The sequence below is a fragment of the Pelodiscus sinensis genome, chromosome 22 (genome assembly GCF_052426305.1).
Source record: "Pelodiscus sinensis isolate ZL-2025 chromosome 22, ASM5242630v1, whole genome shotgun sequence".
NCBI classification, from domain to species: Eukaryota; Metazoa; Chordata; order Testudines; family Trionychidae; genus Pelodiscus; species Pelodiscus sinensis.
In genome coordinates, this window is record NC_143073.1 from 15194477 (window position 1) to 15216163 (window position 21687).

Consider the following 21687-nt stretch of genomic DNA (forward strand, 5'->3'; position numbering starts at 1 on the left):
GCTGCGCAACTGGTGAGCCGTGGGGGCTGCGGAGAGCCATGGCGCGGCCAGTGCAGAGGAGGCAGGCCTTCCCCTCCCTCATCACGTCAGCACAGCTTGGGCCCACCCCCGGGGAGTGCCAGAAGCGGCGAGAAGTTTAAAAATGCCGCCGCCAGGGCAGCAAAGGGGGTGGTGGAGAGCCGAAACTGACGCAGCTCGGAGGAACCAGAGCCCCTGATCGGCACCCCGCTCCGGAGGCATCCTGTCGAGACCCCGGACCCGGGGGGCTGGCGGGACCTGAGAGGGGGGCGACGACGAGGGCTCCCAAATGCCTGGCCCCATAAGGCAGACCTGCAGGGGCAGAAGGGGAGGAGGAAGCAGCCCAGGGCGCAACCAGGAGGGGTTGGTGGGGTGGCGCGTTTCGGCTGTACACCCCGTCAGCCGGTCTGGACAGCGGTGGATCCATGTCCTTAGGGCCCTGGGCTGGGGCCTGTGAGTGAGGGCGGGCCCGGGCCCCCCTCTCCCCCTCCGACCCAGGGAGCATTGGACACTTGCTGTCTGCGCATAGAATGCGCCCATCGTAGTGTACCAAACACAAGTCGCACTGGAGTGAGGTGTGGGAACTGCTAGTGCCAGAAGCGGGACCATCTTAAGGGGTGCAGGGGGTGGCCCCCCAGCCCCGGACCCCGTCATAGCATGGCATTGTTACAGGCTGTACAACGTTTAAAGCCCGGTGACCCTGGCATTACTGGTGGGATGAACAGCAACAACAGTAATGAAGGAAAATAACTTGGAGAAAAAAATTATTTTTTTTAGGACAAATTTGGATAAGGCGTGAGATAAACAAGGGAGAAATAACTGAAATTCAACTACTTATCTACAGGATTGACACAGAGTGAAGGGCACTGCCAACCTTCATCTTAAGCCATGCCCTGCTCACCGCACATTTGCAGCCCCCTAGGCACTATGAAGAATCTGGTCTGCGGTGCTGGAATGCACTGACATGCTGTGGAGCACCCACAGGAATGTCTCTCAAAGAAGCAGCAACAAATATACACACACAGCCACATATGAGCTGGGGCAGGATTGAAGCTAGTACCCTATAGGGGAAGAGACCTGGTCCCATTCTCCACCATGACAAGGCTGTCATGCTGCCAATCCGTTGGGCTGGATGAGAACTGATGCCCCTAGAGGGGACAGACCCTTGCCTCATCCTCTGTCCCCCTGATCCAAATCAGTCCCTGTGTGGGGCTGGATGGAAACCAATGCCCCCCTGGCCATTCTATCCCATTCCCCAATCCTGGAGCCAAGATTCCTCACCCTGGGAATGAAGAGGAGCTGGCACCCTTACAATGGAAAGGGCATGCATTTCATTTCCTGACCCTCTGAGCCCCCATCATGGGGCCAGATCAGAGTTGGGTCCTTCTACACATGAAATCCCTCATATCCCATTTCCTGAACCAGCCAGTCCCCACAGAGTGAGCTAGAATGGAATCAGTGACCCAGAGATGTGAAAAGCCCCATATCTCATTCCCAGACCTCTCAAGCCATCTCCCGTCCCACATCACTGGATAGTGACAACTGGACAGAATCCGTTTTGGGGTCACCTAGATCCTTTAGGTGGTGAGGGATTAGGTTCCATCCCTCATGATGCCATGCCCCCTTCTCAAGATGAAGCTAAGCCATCTGTGAGTTCATTCCAAGGGTGGGGCAGGAGGCCCAACACTATAGAAAACTTAAGGGAATGGTATGCTGGTGAAGTGACCGGCTGCCATCTGCAATACTATGTCAAATTGGTAAGAAGTCAGGGATCAGTAAAGACCCCAAGCCAGTGGCAGGCACCAGACCTCCCAGAGTCTCATAGGCCTACGTCAGAAGAGCCATTGCAACTGCACAGGCCACAAGGACTTCCCTGATACAACTTTTGGACTAGAGCAGGTCCACCCAAAACTGCCCATCTTACTGAAAATCTGCCGGGTGAGGGAGAATCTGCCACACTGTGAGGAAGCCATTCTAATGGTTAATTCCCCTGGCTGTTCAGTGTGTGTACCTTATTTCCTGTCCCCGTTTGTCTAGCTTCAGCACCCAGTCCCTGGATCACTTTAGACCAGGGGTGTCCAAACTTTTTTCAAAGAGGGCCAGATCTGAAGAAGTGAACATGCGTGAGGGCCGTCCCCGCACTCTCAGCCCCAAGGCGGAGGGCCCGCAGGGTCGGAGGCGGGAGGAGAGCGCAGGGCACGCCGGCCTCACGGCGGCCCGGGGGCAGGGCGAACCCACAGCCAAGCGGGGGAGCGGGGCTGCGGACGTGCCCTACAGGGCAGGCTCTAGGACCGCGGAGGCCATGTGCTGCGGCAGCGGCGGCGCGGCCAGAAGCGGCGCACTGGGCGCGCCAGTTCAAAAGAGCGCCGGGGAGCCAGGAGAGGGGGAGGAAGCGGGGGCCGTATTAAATCGGAACACGGGCCGCAATTGGCCCGCGGGCCAGACTTTGGACACGCCTGCTTTAGACCTTTACTTAAGAGACTTCAGAACCCTCTACCAAATATTTCCCCATGTAATTACTTTGGGACTGGGACCAAATCACCCCTCCACCTTCTCTTTGTGAAGCTGGGCAGATGGGGTTCCAGTAGTTTCCCCCAAGGGCATGTTTGCCAACCCTTTCTTCATTCACCTTACTCTTTGCTGAGCGCTCTCCAACTTAACAGTGGCCTTCAGAGTTGTGGACAGCAGATTTGGAGCGCAGAGTATCCCAGCAGGGATCACACTAATGCCACATCCACATGGACTCCAACACAAGATTCCTCAGCTCTTACATTAGCCATTTTGGTTCTAGGGGCACACTGGGAGCTCATGGACAACCGCTTATGTATGCCTGCCTTTTTTACAGCATGCCTGCTTCCCATGAAAGCCCCCCAGCCTGGCAATCTTGCCTGCATTCTTTTGTCTGACAGGTACACTGACATTTGGCTGTGTTCAAACACTCGCTTTGCCAGCACACAGCTTACCAAGCAATGCAGAGCACTGTGTACCCTCCAGTGGTTCCCTCCCTGGCTCCCTTGTTCCTAGTCTCCCTAGATGAACAGCAGTTTGTCTCCTCCCCTTCAGGCATAAACACATTTTCATCACAGAGCTGAGCAAGCTCTTTGCTGCCACACCACAGACAGCCATATGCCAGCTCTGCAGCTCCCAGATATTAACCGAATCACCAAGGGACAACCCTGCCGCAGCCAGCAGCTCCAGAGGTCAGGATGTCCTCAGACAACTTGCTCTCTACTTACAAACCTGGGCCTGTGAGAAAGACAAATGGGAAAGCTAAAGGCCTTGGTCTGCTCTGCTGTTCGGCTCTTTTGGAAAGAAAGGAAACCATGCTTAGTGGGTAGTGCTGGGACTTCACATCTCTAGTTCTGCTTCTGACTGTAGAAGAGGAGTAAGGCTGAGTAGTCAGAACAAGGAGGCTGGGGTTATGTCTACACTTCACAGACTACACTAGCATAGAATGCTGATGTGCCATGTGACAAGGACTCAGCCTAAAGCAATAGAAGGGATTTCTTTGTCAGTGTAAGGACACAACCACCCTAAACAACAGGAGCTACTCAATGGAAGCATTCTTTTGGTGACACAGCTGTGTCTACACAAGGTCAGAAAGCACGGCTCCATCATTCAGGTGATAGATTTTTCACACCCAACCAACATAACTATGCCAACCTAACATTTAAGTGTCAAACAAGTCTGGAAACCAGGACTGCTGGGTCCTATACCTGGCTGTGGAAGGGGAATGGAGTCTAGCAGTCAGAGCAAGGAGACTGGGAGTAGGACACTTGAGCTCAGAGGAAAATGGTCAGGCAGTTAGAATGAGAGCTGGAGTTCTAGTCTCAGCTCTGTGAAGGGAAGGAAGTGTTCAAGGGAGGGTTCACCTATCTACCTGTACTCAGACAGAAAGTGAAATGATTCAATTGTGACAGACCCTCCCCCCCATGCTTTATGAAACTGTCTTATGGATACAAATATGCATAACTCAAAGATGCTTTGGACAAAATATGTCCTGCAACCTATCAAACTGAATGCTGGCGTGCACACGAGATGTGCTGGGTGTGCCTAGGCACACCCTAATGTTTCAAAGGGCCGCCTTGGTGCGCAGGGGAATGGACGCTGCACAGGGTTTGCCATGCATGCGTGGCGTGGCTAAAACCGGCAGGTCTTAGGACCCCATGGAAACAGGCGGCAGGGAGCAGAATCATCACCCCACCTCCCCAGCAAGCAAGGTAAGTTTAAACCCCGGGCGGGAAGGCAAGGGGTGCACCTGTCTCCGGACAGGGGATGAGAGAAGCGCGGTTAGGCCGGGGTCGGCTCGGCTCGGGAGAAGCACAGCTGGGGTTGGGTCAGGCAGCATGGCTGGGCTCGGGGCGGGGGGCTCGGGGGCGGGGGCAGCGCGGCTGGGCTCGGGGCGGGGGGGAGGCCCCCCTCTTCTTCCCTGCCAACCCCACGTTCCTCGACCCCCCTCTCCCCCGCTCTACTTCCTGCACCTCCTTTCTCCCGCCCCCCCCCCTCCAGGCCAGTCCTGCGGCTCCTGGACCCCCCGCCAGCTCTGCTTCCCGCCCCCCCTTCCTCCTGGCCAGCCCCCACCCCCTCCACTAGAGGCTCCCAGTACTGATTGCACCCCACCTTCCAGTCATTCCCCCACCACTGCCAGGCTTCACAGTCTGGCGCCCAGACGGAAAACCAGGAAATACCGAACACTGCACGCGTCGGGTATTTTCTGGATTTTTTTTTTTTTAAACCAGAGGGCCCAAAAACTGGACTGTCTGGTAGAAAACCAGACACCTGGCAACCTTATGAGTCGGACCCGGTGCAGGCACCAAGTGATGGGGAGATTGCCAGAACTTTGGGAACTAGAGACTGCAGGGTGTGGGTTTGTGGCCCAAAAGGGGGCTGAGAAACCTAAGAAAGACAGAGTAGGGGGAGCACCAGAAGGGTGACAGGCAGGGTGACCCTAGAACTCTGTTACAGACCAGCTGGTGGCTGTGGAGGAGGAGGGAAAAATAGGGGGAAAGGATCAGAGAGGAAGGGGCTTGTGCTGAAGGGAGGGGGGCAGTTCAGGAGAAGAAAGGAGAAGGCACCAAGGGACAGAGTGGAGGAGAGAGACAAATGCAAGGGGGCCAAGTGCAGACAATGAGGAAAAGGGCAGGAGGGGAAGTGTCAGTGAGAGGGGGGACAGGATGATGCTAGAAGAGGAGAGGGGAAGGGCTTTGGGGGCTAGAAGAGAGAAGGGGAGGTGCTGGGAGAAGGCATGAAAGAAGGGGTGGGCATGAGGAAGGCAAGGATGGAGCAAGGCATGGGAGAGGGCACAGGGGAATGAGGGGAACGGGGGCAGAGGGTGGTGAGGGGGTGGGCATCAGGGAAAAAGAGGGCAAAGGGGGCCAGGGCAGTGAGGGAAGGGGGAGGCACCAGGAGGGTGCAGGGCTAAGGGAAGGTGCAAGTGCCAGGGGATTCTGGGGGTGAAGCAGAAGGACAGACACCTGCAGGGGAGGGACCAGCACCAGAGGAGAGAGGCAGGGCAGGTGTGTAGTGGGAGGTGTTAGGAGAGGGGATGAGGAGGAGTAGTTCACATGATCAGCATGGGGCACAGGGAGGAGAGAAGGGCTGGTGGAGTGGGGCAGGTCTCAGGAGGGCTGAGGGCAGTGAGAAGGGCAGGAGTCAGGACAACAGAGGAGGGTGAGGTGTTGGGGGGCAGCAGGCACCAGGGGAGCTGATGGAGCAAGGGGAGGAGACATGGCAGCAGAGAAAAAAGGTAGAGGTTAATAAGATATTTATTAATAACTTGGGGTACGTCTACACTACAGCGCTAGTTCGAACTAACTTAGTTCGAATTAGTTAATTCGAACTAAGCTAGTTCGAACTAACGCATCTAGAACTAAAAACTAGTTCGAACTAGCGTTTTGCTAGTTCGAACTAGTAAGTCCACATTGAGTGGACTCTGAACAGGGCTTAAGGATGGCCGGAAGCAGTGCCGGCAGGGCATAAAAGGAGGACTTAGAGCATGGAGATACTGTCTCAGGCTAGCCGAGGGCTGCGCTTAAAGGGTCCCGACCCCCACCCCGGACACACAGTTCTAAGGGGTGCCCCGCTTGCAAAGAAGTTCTGGCTTGGAGTGCCCTGAGTGCCCACACTGGGCACATCACACCACTCGGCCATCAGCCCGGCTGCACTTGCCGCAGGCTGCCATCTGCGGAGAGGGAGTAATTGGGGGGCTGCAGGAGAGCTTCCACCCCCAGAAGCCCGCAGAGCCAGCCCAGTCCTCCCCATCGGGGGCTCGTACCCCATTCCTCCCTCACCTTCTTCCACTTGCCCTTCCCTAGCCCCCCTTCTTATTGATGTACAAAATAAAGATAACGTTTCTTCCAACATTGACTCTGTCTTTATTGAAAAAAACTGGGGGAGACTGGGAAAAGGAGGTGGGAGAGGGGAAGAGAAAGGCTGGGAGAGGGGAGGGCAACTAACATGATCAGGGGTTGGGAACAGGTCCCAGATGAAGAGAGGCTACAGAGACTGGGACTGTTCAGCTTAGAAAAGAGGAGACGGAGGGGGGACAGGATAGAGGGCTCTAAAAGCAGGGGTTGGGTGGAGAGGGTGCATTCAGAAAAGTTCTTCAGGAGTTCCCATAAAGAAGGACTAGAGGACACCAAAGGAAAGGAATGGGTAGCAGGCTTGAAACTAGTAAGAGAAAGTTGTTGTTCTTGACAAAGCAAATAGTTAACCTGTGGAACTCCTTGCTGCAGGAGGCTGTGAAGGCTAGAACTAGAACAGAGTTTAAAGGGAAGTGAGATCAAGTGATGGAGGTTGGGTCCATGGAGTGCTATTAGCCAGAGGGTAGGAGTGGTGTCCCTGCCCAAAGTTTGTGGAAGGCTGGAGAGGGATGGCACGAGACAAATGGCTTGGTCATTGTCTTCGGTCCATCCCCTCCAGGGTCCCTAGGGTTGGCCGCTGTTGGCAGACAGGCTACTGGGCTAGATGGACCTTTGGTCTGACCCAGGACGGCCATTGTAAGCTCAGGGCTCAGGGTCGGGGGTCTCAGTGGACCCCCTTGATTTTCATGCACACCTGCTCCTGGGTGGCCAGGCTGGCAGCTCTCCTGCCCTAGACGGCCACTTTCCTGTGCCTAGTGCGGAGATCGTGGACGAGGTCCACGATGTCCGCACTAGCCCAGGAAGGTGCCCGCCTCTTGCGGTCCAGGGCAAGCTCCCGGGAGCCGCCAGCCTGGTCCCGGCAAGAGGGGGTGGGCTGGGAGGCATCGGGTGGGTGGCTCTGTGCCGTGCCAGGTGCAGGGTCTGCTAGCTGGGTGCTGGCAGGCTTGCACCTGGCACGGGCACCGTGGCCAGCCCGTGCCCCTTTAAGGGGTCCGGGGCCGGGAGGGGGGCATAGAGTTTCCCTGGTGTTGGCCAGAGTGGCCACCAGGGAAACCTGGGGAGGGCTAGCCTCCCACTAGTTCGAACTAAAGGGCTACACAGCCCTTAGTTCGAACTAGCTAGTTCGAACTAGGCGTTAGTCCTCGTAAAATGAGGTTTTCCTAGTTCGAACTAAGCGCTCCGCTAGTTCGATTCAAATTCGAACTAGCGGAGCGCTAGTGTAGCGCATAGGAAAGTTAGTTCGAACTAACGTCCGTTAGTTCGAACTAACTTTCTAGTGTAGACATACCCTCTGGTGCCACGGTGGCGCATCCAAACAAGCCACATGAACTCAGTAATGGTGCACAACACAAAATTCATTCTGCTCATGGGAGGAAACTCTTAGAAGGAACACTTCCCCCAGCCTCTCCACCCCCCGAGTTAATGTCACACAGATTGGGTTAAAGGAATTGCAGGATAGCAGCATGGGCGGGGGGGTTGGTGAGGGCCAAACTAATCCCTATTGGTAAGAGGATGGTGGGAAAAGTCCTTGGGGAAGGGGGTCATCACATGACACCTTTTATTTCTGGTCATGTGTGCAAATTGTCCCAAAAGTATTACCCCCAGAGGCGTGGCTAATGGGGGTCAGGGGGTGTGGCTAATGGGGGGAGGGTCAAAGAGTACATTTTAAATAAAATGCTTTGAGTGCGCACCCTAATGAAATGTGCTGCGCACGCCTATGAAATTGAATATCACAATCTGATGAATTCCCACCCAAAAGGATGCAAAATTTTCAGGCTCTTTGTCTTTGGCTGGCATGAGACACCCAAAAAGGAGCCAAAGACCCCAGAAAGAAAAAGATCTTCCCTGGCCTGGAAGTTTAGCGAAATAAGAACAGCTTTAGGGGAAGTTTGCTAGAAGCTTTAATGTGTTAGAACTAGCTATTCATTTTCTGTTGTTTTAAATTTGTAATTTATTTTGCTCTGTCCATTTTCACTTGCAATTACTTAAATCCTACTGTTTGTCCTTAAAATATCACTTTTATTTACTACCAAGCTGAGTGTAAATAATTGTTACCTGGGGGACCAATCAGTGTGTACATCATCCTTTCACTGTTAAAGGGGGCTTGCTTGCTTGAATTATTTATTTGGGGTTCTGATCCCACTTGGGGGTGGGTTTCCTGGCTGCTGTGCCTGAAACTGCATTCTCCTCAAATCTGAAGTGATTTATCGTCTGCACTGCTCTTCGGGAGGGCAGTGAGCTCAGCTCTGTGTCTTGGCTGGGGGAAACCGGGAAATCTGGCCCAGCAAGACAGGTTGTTGAGTAGCCCCAGAGAGCGGGGGGGGGGGGGGGGGGGGGGGAGGGGGGCGGGGAATGTCAGTTATTTTGTCAGCACACTGGGAAGCAACCCCAAGGAGTCTTCTGTGACTGTACACTGTCACATACATAAGACAGCTTTCCCCTCTGCTTTCCATAGTGTTTCATTAACAACCCAATTCTACTCTGCAGGAGACACCCTAGAATGCTCAGCTGCTTCTCTACCAGGAACCCTGCACCCCAAATCTTTCCAGTCAGCAATGTAAGGCAGATCTTGGGAAACCTGACCTGAGTCGATGGTGCCCCTTGTCCTTATATGGCACAATATCTAGCAATGTGACATCCCAGGTCTTGGCGATGACTTGGAGAGCCTAGAAGAAAGACAGGGATAGACAGCATGAAATACACAGGGAAATGTGTCTGAGCGGCGCTACGGTCGGAAGGAGAGGCTGTGTGTCTAAGGAAGTGGTGCAAAAACTGTGGCCCATGGGTCACATCAACATTTTATGTGTGGCCTAGAAGACATTTTGGTTACTGTTGCCCACAGGCAGGGTTGCCAGATTCCATTCACATAGTATTACTGAAGTGACACACATGTAAAGCAAGTGCATGTAAAGTGAGGTACATGGTGACTGTACACAACAGTGACTGTTAGAATCATGTGCTCCCTCTCTGTATCCAATCAAAGCATTGCTTTGTTCAATTGACACACCCTGCAAATTCTAGGTACACAAACTCAGTTAACAAAACTACCCTATCCTGGGATATCATCTTGGTTATGAAATCTTACGGTCCACTGAGATGAAGGAGGGCCATTCATGCAGCTCACTTGCTAGCCTAGGTTGGCCATCTCAGGTTTAAGGGCCTCACTGAGCCTGGGGGCTATTCATGGTTCCAAGAGGGGAGAGGAGGTAGCGGGTTAGAACGAGGCAGGGCTGGGAGTCAGGATCCCCAGGTTCCATTCCTAGGCCAGAGATGGGAGGGTAGATCAGTGGTTAGAGAGAAGGTGAAGGAGCTGGGACTGCTGGGTTCTTCTCTGAGCAGGAAAATAGCTAATAGGTAATGCAGTGTGACTAGGAGTCTGGACTCCAGGGCTAGACTCCTGACTCCAAATGATAATAAGCAATCAGTGCCAAATATGATTGTGTTTTGTGATATGGACACCTGTCCTGCTAAGTTCTGGACTGAGACCTTCCACATCTGCTCACAAAACCATGGGAAAGGAACTAGGAAAGAGGGAAAGACAGACGATAAGCTCTACCAGCTCAATAGACAGCTCCTTGGTGGCTGATGCAGAGATTTCATTAATTTTCTCCACGTGTTGATCCAGGCCAAGCTCCACAATATTCTCCAGCCTGAAATCTTCAGCATCCTGGTCGAACGTCCTGAGGACTAAGTCCTTCACCTGATCCCAATGTCTGCAGAGAAGTCATCAACAGCATTAGACCAGGGAAAGGGCAACCCCTCTCTGCTGATATCCCCTTCAATAAAGGGACTCAGACAATCCCAAAAAAGGAATTCTGTACACTCTACACCACAGAAAGGAAGATGTTGACATGGTCATATGGTTGGCAACTCCAGGATAGGAAATGCAATGAGATGGTAAGAGACCTGATGTGGATTGCTCCAATTAAAGACAAGCTGTGAGTCAAAGCTACACTAACATGAGGATATTCAGCAGAGACCAGGGAGGTATATCAATTGTATGGTTCTTTCAGGCTGTGTCTAGACTACACCTCTCTGTCGACAGAGAGATGTAGCTTATGCATGTCGAAACTGCTAATGAAGCAGGGATTTAAATATCCCGAACTTCATTAGCATAAACATGGCTGCCACTTTTTTTTTTTTTTAAACGGAGCTTTTTCAAAAAAAACAGCAGTCTAGATGCGGATCTGTCGAAAATAAACCCTTTTTCAACAGATCCTGTAAATCTCATTTTTTGAAGAATACAGGATCTGTAGAAAAAGGGTTTATTTTTGACAGATCCGTGTTTAGACTGCAGTTTTTTTTTCAAAAAAGCTCAGTTTCAAAAAAAGTGACGGCCATGTTTATGCTAATGAAGTGCAGGATATTTAAATCCCTGCATCATTAGCAATTTTGAAGTGCCTAATCTACATCTCTCTGTCAACAGAGAGGTGTAGTCTAGACAAAGCCTCAGTGACTGTGGATGGAAGAAAACTAAGGAGGAGGACAGGACACATGGACCCAGTATCAGCAGACCTCAAAAAATCAGTCTGCACAACAGCCTTGTGCAGGATCACATCATTTGGAAGAAGACTATAAATGTTGACAACGCTGAAAAGAGAAATAGCAAGAAACTAAAAGAGGAGTTCTATACTTTTCAACCCCAGAGTCTCCGCTCCCAGAGCACACCAGGAACTGCAATCCTGGGGGTCTCTACTCTCATAGCATGACAGGAACTGCAACCCTGCCTGGCAGCCAGCCCTCAGCTCTGGTCCATGCCATCCCCAGGCAAAGTCAGGGGATAGATCCTCACTAAGCAGCTCTAAGGAGGCTGCATACATGTCTAGGGACATCAGCAGGCCAAAGATCATGACAATTAGAGGAAATTCAAAGCAGAGCAACAGAACAAGTCCCAGGGACACTCTCTCTGGGAACCATGAAGTAGGCTGGACTGCTTGCAGGCATCCCAGGACTGTTTGGAGTACAGCTCCAACAGCTGAGATGAAGGCGATACTCCAATCTGTGGTAAGGGAGTTAATTAACCAATTCTCTTATGTGAGCATAGAAGGACAATGGAAAAATAAGCTCTTCCTCCTCCCCCCAAGGCATTGCGCCTGCTTTCCCACCATTCCATAGACACACACCTCCCACGAGGTGCAAGTGTGGTGCTCTGCAGTGAATCACCAGTGTTAGGGAGAAGAGGAATTCTCACTCACCAGCTCGCTAATGAGCATATGTTCATGTGGGACTGATGAACGAGGTCAGAGTCGAGACCCTTTGCTTTAGCTCTCCGAAGAGATGAAATAACTACATGATAATCAACCAATATTGCTGGCTGCATCTTCCAAGGCAACCAATTTTGTGTATGAGCAGCACAAACAGGGATGTTAGTGTATAAAATGTTAGCGGTTACACGGCTATTCAATAGTCCCCAGGGGCTGGCAGCCAGTATACACCTGGTCCCACTCCCAGGGAGCCCCCTCCCACCCCATGCTGCTGTCTTTCTATCAAAAGCAGCTGTGTGGGATGACAACAGCCTCTGTCATGGGAGGTCCAAGCTCCCCACGGACATAGGATACTCTGCCATGCAGCCTCTGTCCGTGGGGAGCTCAGACTCCCCAGGGACAGGGGCTGCTGCTGTAGAGCAGCCTCTGTCCGCAGCAGGCCCATGCTCACCGCGGACAGAGGCTGCTCCATTGGATGCCAGAGCAGCCTCTGTTTGCAAGGACCTCAGATGCCCACCAACAGGGTCAGCAGCTTCCCCTCCCCTACTCCCATACTACTGCCTCTGAAAAAGGCAGCAGTGGAGGGATGGAGGGGGGAGCAGGTGGCTCCATGGAGCCAGTGCTGGGGGGAGCCAACTTTTAAGCGGACTCCCACCCAGCACTGGCTCCTGCTAGTTCCCTTTCCCCCACTGCTTCTGTAGGAAGCAGCAAGGGGGGGGGCAGGTGGGTCTGCGGAGCTGGCACATGTGGAGAGCCAGCTTAAAAGCCAGATCCCCAAGCATATTGGCTCCCACCTGCCCCATCACTCTTTGCATTGCTGCCTCTCTATCAGAGACAGCAGCATGGGGATGGGGGTGGGCAGGTGTATCCAGGCAGATCCACTAATACAGAGGCAGCAAGGGGGGAATAATGCGTGTAGTTGACAGGATTAACCAATAAACCCAGGTTTGTTGATTAATCATGTAGTCGTCTCTATGTTGACATCCCTAAGCAAAATGCCCAGAGCCAGGCATAACAGGGTGTTCAATGCATGGGTAAGGCACCAGGAACAGTCACTCACCATATAGCCGCTAGAGCTCCAGGAATCGAATCCCAACCTTTTGTTCAGAGCAGGAGGGGCTGGGACCCAGGATGGGAAAGTTACTCATCTGATGCAGTAACTAGAGTTCTTCAAGATGGCTGTCCCTGTGGGTGCTCCACCTTAGATGTCTGAGTGCCGCTGTGCTTCTAATCGGAGATTTAGAGTCATGCCACCGGTGCGTGACTTTTGAAACGGCTACTCTGCGTGCACAGCCAACCATCCCTTCAATTCCTTCTCTGCCACAGATATGAGAGATTCCAAAGCAGAGAGGAAGAAGGGTGATGGAACACCCCATGGGGCAACTACCTCAAAGAACTCCCGTTACTGGTGAATAACCTTCCCTTCTTGTTCACGAAGTGTCCCTGTGGGTGCTCCACTTTAGGTGATTATGAAGCAGTAGTCGGGCTTGGTGGTGGGAGCTTCAAGAGACCTGAACTGGTAACGGAGAATACTGTTCAGCCAAATTGAGTATCAGAAGCAGAATAGGTCTGGATGACATAGTGGTTGCTATGCCAAAGCCCAGGTGGCAATGCTGCAAATTTCTTCAGTTGATACACCCTGGAGGAAGATGGTGGTTGCTGCCATTGCTCTTGTGGAATGAGCCTGAATAGCCACTGGGGGCTCTCATTGGAATAGTATGCAGACATCTGGCATAAAGCACGAGACCCATCTGGATAGTCTCTGTTTTGAAATAGGTAAACCCTGAGATCTCTCTGTGGTTGAAATGAAGAGTCTTGGAGATCCGCAGAAGGGTTTTGTGTGTTGTAAGTAAAATGCAATTGCCCTGTGGATATCTAAGGTATTTCCCATTTTTCGCAGGTGTGCTGCCACTACTGCCAGGGTCTTGGAAAGGACCCATGGGGCCACTGAGAGTCCAAATGGCAGCACTCTGTATTGGAAGCGGAGGTTTCAGATGACGAATTGTAGGAAGTGCCAGTGCACTAGGTGTATAGAGGTCTAGAGTAGTCAGCCAGGCTCCCTTCTCCAAAACAGGAATTATGGTTACCATTTTGAAATGCTGGATTCAAATGAACTGATTGAGCTTGTAGAGATCCAGAATACGTCTCCAACCACCTATCTTTTTGGCCGTGAGAAAATAATGAGGGTAGAATCCCTTGCCCTGTGCTGTCAGGGTACGTGTTTTATGGCACCCAATTGAAGGAAATAGTCCACTTCGTGTAGGAGCACATCTTCGTGAGGGGAGTCCCTGAAGAGGGACAGGCGGGGGAGGTAGAAGGGAGGGGTAAGTGAAAATGGGATACAGTCACCCCTTTGGATAATTTCCAACACCCACTTGGTGGTGGTGTTGCCAAATGTTGTGGATGAGATGGACTGGTGCCATGGAGAAACTGGGGATGTCAGACTCTTGACCAACACTTCAAAAGGCCTGATGTGAACTGGATGGTTGTGGGATTGATGTCTAGTTGGATGTTTGTCTACTCCTATTCTGGCATGGCCAGCGCTTATTGTCATATTGCCTATGCTGTTGGTTAAAAGACTGTATCTTTGTGTACAGGACCTTCCCCACTTTCTTTTTATGACAAGTACATGGATGCCAAGCACCTTGAGCATGGCTCATCAGTCCTTCAAGGTATGAAGCGAGGCATCAGTGGAGTTCTCAAAGAGCTTGGCGCCCTCAAAGGGCAGGTCTTCTGCTGTGGACTGCACCTTTCTGAGGAACCTAGAGAGCTGCAGTCATGATGCCCACCTCATCGCTACTGCAGACACAATTAGTCTAGCTGCTGTATCAGCCGAATCTAATGCAGCCTATAGGGCTGTTCATGAGATTAGAGCCCCCTCTCACTGATGTTTGATTTAAATTGCTCTCTCTTGTTATCTAGGAGGAATTCAATAAAAGTTGTAAACTGGTTAAAAAAAAAGTGAGTTACCTCATGCAGTAACTGTTCTTCGAGGTGCGTGTCCCTGTGGGTGCTCCACATCAGATGTAGAAACGTCCCAAAGCCTTGGAACGGAGCTTTTTCTAGCAGTGCCTGCAAGCCTTGCGCTGTGCTCTGCTTGGCACCTCGTGCGTGCAGTTTGCCGGCTTCCCCTCCCCCACCTGCCCCCATTCAGTTCCTCTTCTCCACTGGAGTATTTTGTGACTCCGAGTAGAGGGGAGAAAGGGAGGGTTGTGGAGCACCCACAGGGGGGGACACCTCAAAGAACAGTCGTTACTGCATAAGGTGAGTAATTCCCTTTTTCTTCTTTGGGTGATGTCCCCATGGGTGCTCCAGATCAGGTGATTGACAAGCAGTATCCGAAAAGATGATGGGAATCGGAGCCACTTACCGCTTAGAGGCTGTAGATAGCACTGCCGTCACCAGTGCTGAATCGGGGCAGCCAGTTGTGGCATAATGGCAAGCGAAGGTACGGTCTGAGGACCAGGTGGCTGCCCTGTAGCTGTCTTTGAGTGGTATGTTGATAAGGAAGGCCATGGAGGCTGCACGGGCAGTGGGTGCCCTTGCTGGAGTAGGCATGGGCTTGTTGCGGAGTGCATGACAACAAAGTATGCACGATGAGACCTGTTTGGAGATGTGTTGCGCTCAGATAGGCACGCCCTTCGAGTGTGATGCGATGGATATGAACAAGCGAGATTTGCGGAATGATCGCGTTCTGTTTATATAGAAAGCCAAAGCTCATCATATATTGAGTACGTGGAGCATGGCCTCCCTGGGGAATGCATGAGGCTTGGGAAAGAATGCTGGTAACACTATAGGTTTGTTGATGTGGAAGGCCGTGAACACCTTGGGTAAAAATGTTGGATGTGGACATAACGTGACTTTGTCCTTAAGAGTTCCGTCATGAGACCCCCTATTTCACTAACCCTCCTTGTCAAGATGATAGCTGTAAGGAATCTTATTTAACAGAAATTCCAGTGGGAAAGTGGCCAAGGGTTTGAAAGAAGGCCTCATGAGAGTGTCTAGGACAAAGTTTAGATTCCATGTAGCGGTAGGCACCCTGACAGGAGGGTAAAGGTTTTGAAGAGCCTTCAGAAATCTTGTAGTGGAGTGCACAAATACCGATGAGCTGTCTATATATTCATGCAGAGCTGATATCACTGCAAGGTGTACCCTCACGGAGGAATGTGATAGACCCCCAGTTTTGAGATGATGTAGGTAGTCAAGAATCTGGTGAAATGGTGCAGCGTGAGGATCTGTGTGGGCCAAGTGACACCAGGCTGAAAATCTTTTCCATTTTTGCATGTAGGTAGCCCTTGTAGATGGTATTCTGCTCTGTAAGAGGATTTCTTTCACATGGTCTGAGCATAGGGATTTCATTCCTTGGAACCAGAGAGGAGCCATGCGTGTAGTGTGTGAGGCTAGGGGTGAAGTAATCTGCCACTGAGATAGGATGTCGTACTGGAAGAGGAGAGGATATGGCACGGCTACGGACATTGTGTGAAGAAATGGGAACCAGGTCTGTCTTGCCCAGGATGGTGCTATTAGTATGACCAGAGCCCCGTCCACACAGATCTTGTGTAGCACTCGGGCTATAAGTGGGATGGGCGGGAAGGCATAGTGTAGTGGTTCGTCCCAATGGATGAGGAAGGCATCGCCATGAGATTCTGTGCCTAGGTTGGCTCTCGAGCAAAACCCAGGACACTCGGTATTGTCAGGAGTCGCAAAGAGGTCTATATTCAGGACTCCCCAGTGGTGGAAGACGGAGGTGAGTATGGCCGGATGTAATTCCCATTCATGGTCAGAGTTGAAATTTCGACTCAGGGAGTCTGCCTGAACATTGTTTATTCCAGGTAAGTATGAAGACTTCAGGGTGATGCCATGCTGGATGCGCCAATTCCAGAGGCAGATGGCTTTGGCGCACAGTGACAGGGAGCAAGCTTCCCCCTGCCTGTTTATGTAAAACATGGTTGTCATGTTGTCAGTTAAGTATGTGAACAGTCTGGTCAATAATGAGCGGAAGAAAATAGTTGCAGGCATTCCTCATGGCTCTGAGCTCGAAGAGGTTGATATGCAGTGAGGATTCGCGTGCCGACCACCTGCCTGGAACTGTGTGATTAAGTTGATGCGCGCCCCAGCCAATAAGGGAGGCATCTGTAGTCATCTGTCTAGACAGTTAGGGCTGGAGGAAGAGAACACCTGAAAGGGAACACCTGTTAAAAGGTTGGAGGAAATTGTCCACCATGTGAGTCCAGCACCCTCTTGGGGAGCATGACCTGTTTGTGTAGGGAGTGGAGGCCTGGTCTGTAAAATGATGCTAGCCAGTGCTGTAGGACTCGGAAGAGGAGGCGAACATGTTGTACGACATAGGTGGTAGCCACCACGTGTCCCATTGCTTGTAGGCAGGTCAGAACCTTAGTGGTACGGGTGGTCAGCAATACGGTCACAATGTCGTGTAGTGCTGAGAATCAGTGTTGGGGGAGATAAGCCCTGGCTGTCAAAGAATCGAGTCAGGCCCCAATAAATTCTATGCCATGAGTGGGGAGCAGGGTCAATTTCTGTTAGTTTATTAGAAGGCCCAGATGGTTGGATGAAGGTCTGCCTAGTGTTGGCAATCATGTCGGCAGTCTCCACCTGAGATCAGCCTTTTATAAGACAGTTGTCTAGATATGGAAAGATGATGATGCCCCGATGTTGGAGATAGGCTGTGACTACAGCCAGGACCTTTGAGAAGACTCTGGGAACCGAAGAGAGCCCAAAGGGAAATACTCTGTACTGGTAATGGGTATATTGTGATGGGTGCATGGTGATATGAAAGTATGCAACCTGAAGGTCGAGGGCTGCGAACCAGTCCCCTTTGTCCAAAGCTGGTATAATCGATGCCAGTGTTACCATTCTGAAGCATTGTTTCCACACATACTTAACTTGCGTAGATCTAGTATGGGTCTACATCTCTGTGTGCTTTTGTGTCAGGAAATATTTAGAGTAGAATCCTCTCCCTCGAAAGGCCTGGGGAACCTCCTTTATCACTCCCAAGTGGAGAAGATGGTTGATTTCCTGTCTGAGGAGCATCTTGTGAGAGGGGTCCCTGAAGAGGGTCAGGGAGGGGGGATGGGCAGGGGGAAGCAACATAAAGGGGATGGCATATCCTGTACGGATAATCTCAAAGACCCATCAATCTGATGTTATAATGTCCCACTGATGGTAAAAAGGATGAACTCTGTTGGTGAAAAGATGGTACTAGCCCATTGGCAAAGGTCAAAGTGGGAGGTCGGGCAGACCCTTGACCAAACTCTCAAACCTGATGTTTTGTTGACTGGGGGCCTGAGGAGCTGAGGACTGAGGGTGGGTGTCTAGGGTGGTTGTAATCGTACTGTCTTTGCTGGGCACAGTTGTAGTAGCTATCCCTGGTCTTACTATATGGGGTATAACGCCTTTGACGATAAAGTGGGGTGTACATTCCGAGTGTTCGGAGGGTGGTGCAGTAGTCTTTGCTACTATGTAGGACTTCATCAGTTGTTGATGCAAAGAGCTTGAGCTAATCAAAGGGAAGATCTTCCACCCTGGTACTCTTTGGTACCCCAGCCACAAGGAGCCAAGAAGCTCTTCTCATGACCACGGCTGCGGCAGTTGCCCTGGACACTGTGTCAGCTACATCTATTGCAGAGAGGAGAGTTGTATGAGCGGTCGTGTGACCCTCATGTATAATGCCCCTGTGGATTGACCTTTGGGAGTCAGGGAGATGTTCAATCAATTCAGCCAGTTTGGAATAGTTGTCAAAGTCATGGTTTGCTAGCAAGGCTGCACAGTTGGCTATCCTTAGTTGAAGGGTGGCCAACAAATAGACCTTCTTACCAAAAAGGTCCAACATCTTGTGTTCTTTATCAGTAGATGCTGTTTTGGTACGCGGGGCTTTTGCACGTTGGTTAACTGCATCAATGACCAGAAAGTTAGGTTGTGGATGCGAGAAAAAGAAGACCAGATCTTTTGGAGTACAAAGTACTTCCTGTCAGACTTCTTACATGTTGGCTGAATTGAGGTAGGGGCTCACCAGATTTCATCAGAAACCTCTATTATTACCTCATCAATCAGAAGTGTAATTCTGGCTTGTGAAGCGGGGCTGATATTCTTTAAAAGCCAATGCTGTTTCTCCCAAACTTCCTGGAGGTAGACGTCCTGTGTTGTTGCCATCCTCCTATACAGCTTGTGGAATTATTTTATGTCATCAGATGGATGACTCTCATCAGGTATTACCGCCTCTTGGGGGTGTGAGGACATATTGTCATGGGGTGAATCCACCTGTAATTCAGCATGATCGGAGAGTTGACCCTCCTCTTCTTCGTCCAAATCTGCAACTGACAGTACAGATTGAGGCAAGGAGGGTGGAAATAATCTCCCTGAGGCAGAGGACGATGCAGGATGTCTCTTCCGTACGCCCCAGTGATCCCATGGCGCCCAGCAAGGCGGGTTGTACGGTGGAGGGTACGGGTACTCCAAGTACCAGGTTGGGTATATTAGTCTACCCTGGAAGTAGTAAGGGTGACAAGATGTAGTAGGGGATGAGTGTTGTGATGAGAAGACACTGTATTGGTCCTCCCGCCTGATAGCCTCTCGTTCAGATAATGCCGGAGATCTTGGCTAGTGTAGGGAGAGCCCTGGGGAGGGCTGCATGGGGGAAGCCCGTCTGGAGCACATAGGTGAAAGCTGTGGTCTGTCACTTTCACCTGCATCCTGCTGAGGCTACTCTGGAGTCTCTTTAGGGGGCAGCATAGAGCTGGAGGTGGACAAGCTCACTTCCAAACCCCATTCCCTTCTAACAGGCTACGTGGTTGTACGTGGCGTAATTATCTGTGCCGCGTCTGTTGTTGCTGCTGGCACCGGTGTGCATGGATGCTGGGAAGTGCTCTCCGGTGCCAAGACTGATCTTCCCGGCACCAAGGCTGAGCGTGCCTGAGAGATCACAATGCTGCTTGTGGCACTGGATTCGCCGGTGCGGGGGGTGCTCGACCAATCCACTCCCGACACTCGGAAGGATGGAGTTGGGGGCAGGGACTTAGCTGGACATTGTCCCCTTTTTGCCAGTGCCACTGGTGCTGGTGAGGTGGCCCTTTTCCTGGCAAGTTATGCTGCTGGTGAAAAGCCCTGAGAGCACTTAGGCTGCATTGCCTTGTCCAGCAAAATCATCTTTGTCTTTCCTCGCTCTTGCTGTGAGAGAGCGGCAGAGCTCACATTTGTGGGGAACATGCGTCTCCCCAAGACGGCAGATGCAATCCACGTGTTTATCTGAAACTGGCAGGGGCTCCTGGCATGAATGACATTTCTTAAAGCCAAGTTAGCTAGGCATTGCAGCTTCTGACAGGCTCTCCGCCAGTGTTCTATTGAGGGCTGCCCCTGTAGCCGTTACTGCCGTTAACATATGAGTTGCGGTTTTGTTTCATTTGTCTTTCTTTCTTTTGTTTTTTGTTTTGTTTTTTAAGGTACAGCGAGAGAGCGGCTGAGAGAAGGAAGCAGCGAGGTTAGTGGCCGCCTGCATGCGGGCGCCCGCTGAAGTTGGTACTGTGTGAGAGGCTGACAGAAATCTTTCTCTCTTCCCCCTTTTTCTTTTTTTTTTTCTTTAATAGTATGAAGCCAAACGAGAAGGCAGGTGAGAGGAGATAGGGAGAGTGAAACCAGGGAGGTTTCTCGCTCCTCCTGAGGAGAAGCTGAGGAGAACAAAGAACTCCATCTGAGACAGAGGACAGGAGAAGAGGAACTGAGGGGAGGAAGGGCGAGCCACACGTGCAAGGCGCCAAGCAGAGCACAGCACGAAGCTTTCCTCACACATGCACAGCTCGTAGGCACTGCTAGAAAAAGCTCTGCTCCAAGGCTCCAGGATGTCCCTACACCTGATGTGGAGCACCCATGGGGACATCACTCAAAGAAGAATGTTGTGAGTGTATTTTGCCAGAAATGCCGTATAATTGGAAATTCTGAGTTGCAGGCTGGCTGAAGGGTAGGCCTTCCTGCCAAAAAAGTCCAATCTCTTCCAGTCCCTGTCATAAGAGGTTGTGCGAGGTATTTGTTGTCTACCCTGCTGGTTAACCGTGTCCACCACCAGAGAATTTGGGGAGAAGGGCCAGAATAAGAAATTTGCCTCTTTGGGGGGCTACGTAATACTTTTCATCCAACCTCTTGCATGTCAGGGGTACTATGGCGGATATCTGCCAGATAGTTTTCGCTAGATCCATCAAGGCGTCATTCATGGGGCGTGCAAGTCTACCATGCGGAGAGGCATGCAGTATATTGATCAGCTTATGCTGATTTTCTGGCATAGCTGATAACAGAATTTCTAGAGAGTCTGCCACTCTCTTGAAAAGCTCCTGGAATGACTTGAAATCATCCCCCACAGTTGGAGGTGGGAGATTGTGTCATCAGGAGATGATGATGACAGGTGGGTGGGTGGGGGCGAGTCAGGTGTTTGCTCCTCACCCGTCACATCAACCTCCTCCTCCTCTGCATTGGAGACGGATTGGTCAGGCAACTGAGTGGTGGGTGCCTGGGACCTGGTTGCTGGGAAGGATGTTGTGGCTGTTGTAATTGCTGCACCCATGGGTCCCAATAAGGCCAGCTGGGAGGGATTAGTGGAGGCAGCCACTGAGGTGGTTGCCACTGCAGAGGCTGTTTGCTTGGCTTAGGTGAAGAATGCCTTGGGGTATGTACCTCAAGAGGCTCGTCATCGTTGCTTGACAGTGGTTGAGCCGATCCTGCGCGGGTACACAACACACTAAAATGGGATGTGTTTGGGGTGCCATCAGTGCCAAAGAGCAGCATCCCCAGCATTGAGGAGACTAGGAGTTCAGCAACGGCAGTGAATGTTTGTGGTGCCAACATGGAAGGCAACAACACTGGTATCAGTACGATTTGTGGCAGTGTAGGCTGAACTGCCAGTGCGGGGTGCTTGGCAGGGATCAGTGCTGCTTGTTTCATCTGTGTCACAGGTGCCAGCTGTGTGGGAAATGGCATGGTAGCATTCAGAGCCAATGCCAAACGAGATTTGGTTGGCACCGCAGTTGGTGCCAATGGTGCCTTATAGACTCATAGACTTTAAGGTCAGAAGGGACCATTATGATCATCTAGTCTGACCC

At 51.5% G+C, this 21687-nt stretch overlaps 1 protein-coding gene across 6 annotated transcripts in view; it reads right to left on the reverse strand.

The window, feature by feature from the left end:
- Window positions 1-21687, reverse strand: part of DNAH2 (dynein axonemal heavy chain 2) — a 307939-nt gene that overhangs the window by 191595 nt on the left and 94657 nt on the right. For all 6 annotated transcript variants that reach the window (XM_075908075.2, XM_075908076.2, XM_075908072.2 and 3 more), the window contains 2 exons: window positions 9937-10093; window positions 8964-9046 (listed from right to left, as the gene is read on the reverse strand). In XM_075908075.2, coding sequence (XP_075764190.2) covers window positions 8964-9046; window positions 9937-10093 — 240 coding nt within the window. The remainder of the gene's footprint in view (window positions 1-8963; window positions 9047-9936; window positions 10094-21687) is intronic.